We start from the raw sequence: 11006 nt of genomic DNA on the forward strand, positions 1-11006 counted from the left end.
TTTTGTTCAAAAAGTAATTTTGATTCTCGATATGCATCTCAAACAATAGCGGAAATGACTGACCAAGATTTTGAAGTCTGTACCAGTAACTTAACATACTTTTTAATATGTCAAAGTGAAGGGGGAATCTTCCCAACTCCGACAGTACAGCAAAGTTTGCTGCAGATTTATGTACACCAAGTATTTGCAAAATTTGAGATGTTATTTATCACAAAGTTGGTTTGATTAAATTTTGTCTATGGTACCACCAGAGTTAGTAGATTTTGTGGAAAAAGGATTGAAATAACCCCAGATTTTCGAAGAATATGATAATATTGGTTTGATAGTATGGTCAAATATATGGGAAATGATTTTAATATCAGGGTTTAGTGAAATGAAGTCTTTTTTTTTTATATATAGTTTGAATAATGATTTCAGGACAATATGTACATGTAATACAAATAACTTTCTCTTGGGCTTGTAAGTAGTTATAATTTGCGAAAATACACCAGATGGTGGTATGCAAATTAATCGGTGAAGATCTTGTGTTTCCTCGGAGTTCTCCCATTCTCATGGAAACGTTGTATTATCTATAAAGAAATATTCCTGCATTATTTGAATATGACAAATCTTAGGTAATTGTGATATTCATTGTCATATTTGACATAAATTTCTATAAATTAATTTCATTCCAGGGGTTCTATTGCATAGTTTTAATACAATATATTTAGCCCTCGGACTGATTGGTCTCTGTTGTCTGGTTACGAGTTACAAATTGGATTTGGCTACATTTGATAAATTATATAATGCCGTAAAAAATTGTCATATTTTGAAATCACAAACAACAACTAGTGCAATAATGATAATATCCTTGTATCTAATCATGACAATACAACATTTAAAATTTTTTTTCTCTCTTGTTATAATGATAATGATGTCATGATTTAGTATTTTATGATGCATCATGCCTATATAATTTGGATCTTATATATATTAACTTTCATTTGTAAGCAGGGATTTAATTTCATGCATTCCCCAACTCTTAGAATTTTGGAGGAAAAAAAAAGCCTCATGATTATCCAAACACCAACATTTTCATTAATCTAAATTGCATCAATAAAATATGAACATTAGTAAAAGTTATTCATCAGAGAGTTCAACTTCTGGGTTATATTGCATGTGCGCAATTTTGAATATGTCTTAATCATATCTTCTCTATACAGTGTAGGTTATTGATACATTTTCAGATTACAATGACACAACTCTTGAAGGATATAATTCATAAAACAAGACCGTAACACCATAGTGATTTTCTGCCTAATTTTATGTGCATCCATCATGTATTCCATAATAGATATATACACCATATACAGTCCATATAAATAATAGTTTAACCCGACGTGCAATAAATAACACATTGATACAACATGCAACATGTATTCCACATGAACATTCATTAATCACACATTTATAACACAGGGATCCCACATAAACCACATAGATACTGTATAACGGGTATATTTTCTGCGGTTGTCCAATTTTTGTGGGAAGCAAAATCCTCAAAATATTCAATTGCAAAATAATTAGTTTTCTCTAGATATAATGGAATCGCAGAAACTGGAAATGCAAAATATAATTTGATACCATTTACGGATCAAATCAAATCGCACAAATTTCGATCCACTGAAAATACCCGTTTTACAGTAACACATATATCCAAAATGCATTTCATATAAATAAAACATTAACAAAATAAACGGCATTTGTTTAAAAGTTCATATTTATTCATTTATTTGGTCTTCCGGGTTGGTTCCCTTTTGGGCAACTGGCAATGGTCTTTCCGAGCAGTACATAACTTCGAGGACGCTGTATTTCTAGAAAATGAAAGTGGGATATGGAGTTAGAATGTGCCTTATATATACAAAAATTATTTGCACTTTTGAAGATGCTGCTGATGTTTTGTCTGCTGCATACAAATTTTATGTCAAATCGGGGTCTATTACCATATGTAAAGTTGTGTGGGTGAATATATAAGTCTCATGCAGTATATTAAGCTATTGTGGTAAATTTTAAGGTGAGCAACTTCACGGTCAATTTCTTTTTAGTATGCTAGTTTATTTATAGATACCCCTTATTTCAGTTATTTATCTCGCTCGCTCACTGAGTCTGGTTGAACAATCGTGCATTCGCCATGCTCATACGTAATAATGGTGGATCTTTTCACTGTCTTAGCTAGCAAGCTGTTGCAGACAGCATAAATGTTATTTTGATTGTGGTCTAGGTCATCCTTCGACTCAAAAAGATATGGTTGTGTCTCTAATTCGAAATTTCTGAATCCGATGAAAGAACGCTTAAGTCACTGCATGAACTACTGTTGGTCTCTATCTCACTGTCATGATCGTGTGCAGGATTGGACAAAACAAAATGGCAGACGGCATTTCCAAACAAAGGTAGGCTCTTAAAACTCTACATTTTACCGACTTATTAGACGATGAATTTATGAATTTAAAACACTGCCTGGCCAGGGAGGCATCATTAAGTTGATTGGTTGTTGGAATTCTTACTCATGTACACGTACAACTCTAAATTCATTGATCGAAGTTGACGATGTTGCCTCGATAGAATTCGAAGCGGGCGAAGATGTTTCTAATCATGTTTTCATGCATTTTAAGAAAGATACTTTCGGTAAAATAGACTCTGCACATACCTTTTGATGAAAACTTGAACCAGTGTATGCGATTTGTCCCTTAAATTGCCTTGGTTAGATAGATATCTTGACTTGAACATTTGCTAATGTGCAGGATTGGACTGTGGTCGTTTCCACGATAAACGTGCCGGATTGGACCTCGATTTTGGTTCAGGATTGGACCCTTTCTTAAATACATGCATTTTTTTTTCTTACAGATCCAGTCAGGAGCGGACTTCCTTAAGCTTAAAAGTTCCAAGTGAATGAAGTGTGTTCTATTTTATGTCTCCTACTAAAACCATGGTTTTGACAAACCTAAAAGAGCACGTGGAGCAAGGAACTATCAGTAAGCCGGAAGAGCCAGCTCGAAAATCTTTAAGTGTTTGAGAATTTCACCGCACACATGAATCTAAAGTTCTGCCACACGTTAGAAGGAGCCTTGTTCTCGAAGATCAACATGTTGAAAAGTCTTCATTTTTCAGAAGCAAATACATTTATATTGTATATACACATGTAGACCATGTTCGATTCCCAACCACTTAACATTTGTGATATCTGCATGGAATTATTAAAACTGAGCATGGTTTGACGTATAATAATCTCTTCAGGCATGATGGTTTACATTTCACAAAGCTGTTCAATGACAATAAAGACTATAAGATGTTGAGATGTTCATGTTTTCAATACTTAATCATCTGTCCACATGCACTTGTTCCTTTCATATGTATGCGTCTGCTGGAACCAGTTTTGATTGTTAAAGCGGGATTTATTATCTTTTGAAAAATTTCCCTATCATTTTAATTCTAATAATCTTGAGTGCATATGTCGTGCAAGATATCGAGGCCAACTCACTTACAAGGATAATTACTTAAGGTAAAAGTGTTTGTTGGAACGTAGTAAATATCAGTATTTTTGTATTTAAAAACCTTTCGTTTCTTGTAATTACATTGAATTCAACCTTAGAGTGCATATACTGATGAAAGAAAATAAAAAGGATATTTTCTCAGAAATTCTCAATATCACTCCTGTAGCTGAAATATGAACCTAAATGAAAAGCAGATTTGTCCATGATGTTTTTTCTTCTTCAATATTTGCTGCTCAGATGAGAGGTTACTCTTCAATACAAAGTTTTCACTAGTTGTTATCAGTTCAATACAAACGCAATAACATTGAAATATATTTAATAACAAGTAAAAATTAAGAACACTTCTGGTTCAATGAAATAACAAATCAACATGTGTAAAATGCAATGCAAAAGATAAGTAGTATCTCTGTAAAACAAAGATACCGTAAAAATAATCGTTTCATAATGTACATAAACGGATATATAAATCGTGTATTCAGAAAACAATGTAATTTTTTTCACTTCATGTTTCTTTTATAATGTGTAAAAGCGTGTGTTGCACTGGTCACAAACGAAGACAATATCTCTGATTGATGTTTCCTTTTTACATGCCTACGAAATTCAGAATTGGTCTTGAATTCCTCACCACCAATTTCGCACATTCGAAGTGTACCCATCTCATGGAATGAAGTTCTAGGGCTTGATACCTGCGAGCTCGAAATAAAAGACACAACAGAGTCGTTCTCTTCTGCTTCATACTTAGATATTTTATTGAAAGTAGACATTTCATACCAATTGTTAGGCCGTTCTTGGCACACTGATTTTGACTACGGATAACATCCGTTTACCTGATCAGCGGGTGTGATCGGTCGACAGGGGATGTTTACTCCTCCTAGACACCTGATCCCACCTCTGGTGTATCCAGGGGTCCGTATTTGCCCAACTATCTTTTTTGTATTGCTTATAGGAGTTATGAGATTGATCACTGTTCGTCATCCTCACCTTTCATTATGGAATATAAATCAGTTATTTGTGTGTGTGTGTGTGTGTGTGTGTGTGTGTGTGTGTGTTAAAGCAAGCTGAATATAAAGAAATTGCTGTAGGTTTCTGTGCGAAAAAAAACCCCATTGCTGATCTTCGTACTTCTAGGAACACTGAAACCCGCTCTGTCATAGGTCTCCTCATTACCTCTCGTAATTATCACCTCACGTGCCCTAGTGTACAAGGAAGCCTTATACAACCACCTTGTTGTTTTAACAATTTCATCGCTGAGTTATCTTGGGACTTTGATGGAAATACATGTAGTTTAATATCAAAACATACACAACAGCATTCTTAGATTAACCTGACCACATAAGAAATTTGTGGTCAGCTAGACCTTTGAAATTTTTCAAAACTATATACAACATACATTGTACATGTAGTTTAACCTTTATATTGACAGGATCATATTTCTTTTAAATTTTGATATTTTCGTACAGACTGTCCTGTGGCATGGTGTCCTACTTACATAAACTAAATGCGACTTTTTATCCTGTGACTATATTCACTTTCCAAAAATTTTAAAGCTTTTTTTTCATCTCGAACTTCTCCAAGCATATTACTAATTACATTGGGGGAAAATCGTAAAAACTGAAAAAATTGCCGAAAATAAATTTCGTACTACGCTTGATCTCTAAATTAGGGCATACATACGCATCTTTTACTGTTTTATTCTACACCTGTACGGCAGACAACACATGGGAAGCTGTCCGAGTCCTGAAGTACATGTAGGCCAAGACCTGTGCCGCAGATCATGATCTTGGTTTTCCCCGCATTCACTCTCAGTCCTTTCCTTTCCATAGCTTCTTTCCAAGTCAGGAGCCTCTTGACACATTCATCCAATAACCAGGTCATCTGCATACAGATCCTCCCAGGGAGCACCAGTGCGAAATTCGCATGAAAGAGCCTCGAGTACGATGATGAAAAGCAGAGGGCTGCGTAATGACCCCTGATGGACTCCGACCTTTATAGCAAACTCCTTACTGTAGCTATCACCTGCGAACACAGCTACGAGCATTGGCATACATCTCCTGCACCAGACGCACAATCCACGCTTCCACGCTGAGTTTTCGCAATGCCCACCAGATCATCTTCTGAGGAACACGGTCAAATGCTTTCTCAAGGTTCACGAACCCCATACAGAACCGTTTGTTTACTGTAAGATATTTTTCTTGCAGCTGCCGAACAATAAATATTGCGTCAGTTGTACCTCTGCCAGGGACGATGCCAAACTGGGAGTCATCGATTGTCACCAACTGCCTAATGAGGCTGTCCACATCCTCTCCAGGACTTTCATGACTTGTTCTGTCCGTTTGAGTCCCCGGTAGTTGCTCCTGTCCAGAGCATCACCCTTGCCCTTGTAGAGACAGACAATAAAACTCTGCTCCCAGTTAGTGGGGACCTTGCCCCCCGCCCCCCCCCGGACGATTGAAGATGCAAGGTCACGGATCATGGAGACACCTGTGTCACCTGCGGCTCTGATCATCTCCACTGCTATTCCTGATGGTCCAGCTGCTTTACCCGACTTCGTCTTGGAGATGGCCTTTTTCACCATATCAATTGTGATTGGGACAGGTGGCCCTTCCAGTGGTGGTTCATCGGTTAGGTGTTCAGGGTCCCAGTCAAATTCCACATTAAGCACCCTTTCATAATTTTCTAGCCAAGCTTTCTCCTTTGCTTCTTGGTTCAATGACATCTCACCTGCGCCATTTTTACTGGTTTGTCGCCCACAACATCAACATTCTCCCTTCACATCTGATTTGCAAGGCGGTACACCTCTAAAGACTTGGTATCTACGCTTTCGTATATCTGCTTTTCTTTCTCACAGCGAGCATGATGAACTGCTCATCTAGATGTACGCTTAACCTATATTAATTGAAAATCAATACGAATTTTCTTCTTAGAACCATTAAATTTGATAAGTTTCACGAGCTACCTGATAATGTTACGAATGTGTAAATGATGGTTGAGGAGACAGTTGTACAGGGGATGCTTACTCCTCCTAGGCACCTGATCCCACCTCTGGTGTGTCCAGGGGTCCGTGTTTGCCCAACTATCTATTTTTGTATTGCTTATAGGAGTTATGAGATTGATCACTGTTCGTTATCTTCACCTTGTATCTTCGTTTAGTGTGTATATTAGCATATCTTTAATAATGAAAACTATACGGCTGCGGATTAGAACCATTTCCAAAATTTCGGCTCGAGCATCAGTGAAGAGATATTATTTGTCGAAATGCGCATCTGGTGCATCAAAATTGGTACCGTATTAGTTTTACATTAGAAGTTGTGTTTTGTGAAAGAAGTTAAGTGAAATGATTGATCTTTCTTTCGGGTGCTGTACTTAGATACATTTTTATACTTTTTGGGGACGATATCACATAAATATTTATAGGTACGTTTCATTCCAATGTTAATTTCGAACACCGTTGTCATTTTTGCAGCATAACGCCCAGTTTTCAAAGTCTCCCAGTCAGATCGAAGTACTTACAATGATTCTTTGGATGCAAAAATGGGAAGACCAATAACGACTCTAGGGCTCTGCAGATACATGTAGTTGTACTTTTTCAGCCTCTTGTATAGAGCAGCCATCCCAAACAGTTTTTCAAAGGATATTCATGTGTAGGTCTAATAAATGAAAGGTAATAAAATTTTGAAAGATTTGCCCAACCTATTTTAAAGTTTAAATTTTTCAAGAGGCCAATTTTTTGTCAGAACTGCATGCAATATATCAGTATACTCAGACCAGCTAAGGTATTGATGAATATCGTATTTTAGAAAATAGCATTGTTTATTTATCTATATAAAGAAATTAAAAAATAAAAGGCACACGGAAGTAAAACGTTATCACTTTCACGATAATCTAACGTTTTACTTTTCTGTTGGTCTTTTATTTTTAATTTCGATATGTAAAGACAGGAAAAAATCTTTAGAAGCAACTGTATCCATGCATATAGTTTAAGGAATGTTGATAACTTTTTAAACTAGTTCAGCTGCATTCAAAAAACTCTTCATGCTTTGAAAGGTACATGTAGAAGAAAAGGTCACAGCTTTTCCTTTTCATATTTATAGACAGGAGACACCATATTGAAGTTCTAATTGCTTTCTGTGAAGAATTTCGTCCGATATACGAACTACGACTCGGATATGAAAATACCACTCCAGGTCACAATTGAGTAGCAGCAGTTCTTGGCTGTAAATCCTATTGTTTGTTCAATATACTTGTAGATTGACCAGAGGTCAATAAATCATTAAAACTATTATACGACGTGGACCCCCGGAGAGTTTGAACGGAGAGGGAAATATTTCTAAAGTCACTTTATACAAAAAATGTGGTGTTGTGTGTTAAAATAAAAACCAGAATAAATTTGAAGTTCAAGTTCATTTATTCACTCAAACCACATTATATATGATACACGAGGTGCATTAGATATACATAAATAAATATACATTTGAGTAAGAATAAGGTCAGAGTATGTACAAATATATAGTATTCATGTAGTGAAAAAGTATTTACAAAATATGTCAAAGAGGACAGACTAACTCATAATAGATTTTTGAGATAAACATACAGAGTTTTTAAAGTGTTTTAACTGTGGTGGTTTGGGTTTTACTTTTACTTTTATTTCTGAATTTCGATCCTAATGTAAATTATTCATCCGTTGTATTTGACCAGGTCCACTTTATCTTTCAGTCAATAACTTTAAAGGGAAAGGCAACCCAAAACTTTTTACATGATAAATGATAGGATTAATCATATGATAAAGATTTGTCATACTATTCTGTTGATATATGGCCTAAACAAGCCTCAGTACTAATTTGAAAACGTCAAAAAATTGAAAATCCCGCGCTCTAGAGGCTGCCATGATGTGTAACTCTTTTGTAGTCAAGACCACAAAAATCAATAATTTTGACGTCACACCGTCTGTTCTGGTTTTGATGAGATTCTAAGATCATCCACAGGTGCTTGGGTTCAGGACCCCCCCCTTCCCTCCGAATAAGCTACATGAGTTGATTTAATTATTTTTGCTTGAAAATATTTCTAATGCATGTCAACAACATCTTGCATACCCATTAAGTCCAAAATAATTTAAAATAAGCCCTTAAAAATATCCTTACTGGTTATTATAACAGAACTAATAATAACCAGTGAGGGTATTTTTTTTTTTTTTTAAAAAGGGCTTATTTTGAATTACATGTATTTTGGACTTTATGAGTATGCAAGACATTGGCATGCATTAGAAATATTTTCAACAAAAAAATTAATTAAATTAACTCATGTAGCTTATTCGGGGGGGGGGGGGGGGTCCTGAACCTAAGCACCTGTGAGATCATCAAAGATGTGCATGTGGAAGATTTTACGAATAAATAGGTTGATGCCTTCCTGGCAAGCAGTTAATTATACTAATGCGAAGGGGAGATGTGAAGAAAGGTTGTTTTTTTCTTCTCGAAATTCTTGACTTAACCAAGTCATTTGAAAAGAAAAGACTACGTAAACTGTGGATCCATCATTTGCGTAATAACAAGTTAAGGTTCAAGACATTTGTATGAAGAAAGTTTACCGTCTGCCTTGTCTGCGACTCGACCGAACGTATTCTTTTCTCAATTTCTTCTTGCAAAAGAACAGGCTCAAATCTATACGGATCCAAACTTAACTGTTGGTGACTTGTCATGTTTACAGTGATGCTGATGAAATAAACCGGAATAGACAGTGTGACGTCATAAATTAAACTTCAATGGCCACTCTCTTAGCGGCGGGTAATTTTTATAAAAAATACATGATAGATTCAGGGTTCGAAATTAACTTTTCCAAGCACTAGTCCATACAGACTAGTCACTATTTATGTTCACTAGTCCGCAAAGCATTTCACCAGTCCGTCCAGTATACATGTATCATTAAATGATCTTCAATTTATTCAATAGTATTTAATGAAACAAAACACATCACAGTTGCAAGCAATTCAGTTTCGGACACCTACAGAAAGAAAAGACCACCCTACTTTATTTTGCATTCAAGATCTTCAGAAGCATACAGTAACCTCCGAGTTAATCCTTTTATAAACGTCCATAAGTGTGTTTGAGATTGACGTTTCCTTTGTTTTCATGCTCAGTTCTTAAAGTCACAGGAGTTAGAAATTTTATTAATAAAGTCAATAAAATTCACTTGATTGACCAAGACATAAGCTATTGTGTTATAAACGCCTGTGTTAGAGTCGTGAATGACGAGAACATGTGCGCACAAACATGCATGTTCTTAGACCACACTACTTGCAGTTCTTGCACCTTGAACCCGTTCTCGTGATTCGTACTTGGTGTTTGGAATCCGCAGGAATTTATGCTCGAACGGCGGTCTCGAATGCACTCCATCAATCTCTCACCAGAGGGCGTATTACGCTGCGCTACAACACCTCTGTCAACGTCTGAATGTCAAGGTTCTTGGCAAAACTTACTTCTACCTATTGCATTATAAAGTATGATTTTACAAGTTTTAGTGTTAAGCTTAAAATCTTACAGTAAGTTCACAAAAACAACGAATTCCATGATTATTCTAGTATTATTGGATGAATGAATATTTATATAAAACCTTTTAATTCGCTCAGGTGTCTCATATTTACCAGCTTCTGCGTTTATAAAATTCTGACAAGTGTTTGATTTGCTTAGATATGATGATTACAGTTTGATATGCTAAGTTAATTTTAGTACGTTTTGATATGATAGAGGTATTAGTGGAGCATAGCGGGAACGATAACTCTGGGTAGAGATTGGCACTCCATGTGTTCGGATGATCAGGATGTCATAGTCACGCAAACACTTAACCATGCAGGTAATCAACCATAAGTTCAAACATCTGAGAGACTCAGACAAATCTTGCTAAAATCTTAACCAATTTAAGATTGAATTTCCGGATTTTCACTAGTCCGTACTGACTAGTGCTATAGAGAGTTTACTAGTTCGACACGTTTTTTTTTACTAGTCTCGGACTTACGGACATGAGGTAATTTCGAATCCTGAGATTAATATTGATTTAATTGTTAAGCAAGAATTTTTGTTGTAAAAGACTGTCAATTACGATATCAGTAAGTAATACTTAATTCATAAAAGCAAATATGTGGTTAGGGTTGCCTTTCCCTTTAATGACATTCTCTATTGTATAAAGCCATGCAGCGAACAGTTCGTGGAAGCGAGACCGCTGGCCTTGCTAGCTACACTTCCTCTACTGGACTTACATCTTGTTCGTCCGTTTTGTCCTTATACTTTCCCCCTTTTTACTTACTAAATTATTATATTACATTTGGGTTGGGATAATTTCTTGATAGTTTATAGGCTAAATTCTAGGCTTTAGGAGTTTGTATTTGTCATATTCATACTGGTAATAAATTCGTTGTTAATCTTATTTTCATTTCTATTTTAGTTTATTTTGAAGTTTCTAATCATAGTGTAATTGGATCGTTTCGAA

At 35.8% G+C, this 11006-nt stretch overlaps 1 protein-coding gene across 1 annotated transcript; it reads right to left on the reverse strand.

Moving 5' to 3' along the window:
• Positions 1-5542: 5542 nt before the first annotated feature.
• LOC130049948 (uncharacterized) lies at positions 5543-6246 on the reverse strand. Its single transcript, XM_056148201.1, has 2 exons — positions 5808-6246; positions 5543-5706 (listed from the first exon to the last, which is right to left on the reverse strand). The coding sequence occupies exons 1-2, from the start codon at positions 6244-6246 to the stop codon at positions 5543-5545; spliced, it is 603 nt and encodes a 200-aa protein (XP_056004176.1).
• Between the last annotated feature and the right edge of the window lie 4760 nt (positions 6247-11006).

This window comes from Ostrea edulis, chromosome 9 (assembly GCF_947568905.1).
Source record: "Ostrea edulis chromosome 9, xbOstEdul1.1, whole genome shotgun sequence".
Classification (NCBI taxonomy): domain Eukaryota; kingdom Metazoa; phylum Mollusca; class Bivalvia; order Ostreida; family Ostreidae; genus Ostrea; species Ostrea edulis.

Bases quoted from the DNA above. Each gene is read 5' to 3' on its own strand.
- LOC130049948 (XM_056148201.1), bottom strand. From the start codon at position 6,246: ATGTCATTGAACCAAGAAGCAAAGGAGAAAGCTTGGCTAGAAAATTAT. The intron at 5,707-5,807 runs GTTGGTGACAAT...AATATCTTACAG, and splicing joins GTGGACAGCCTCATTAGGCA to TAAACAAACGGTTCTGTATG.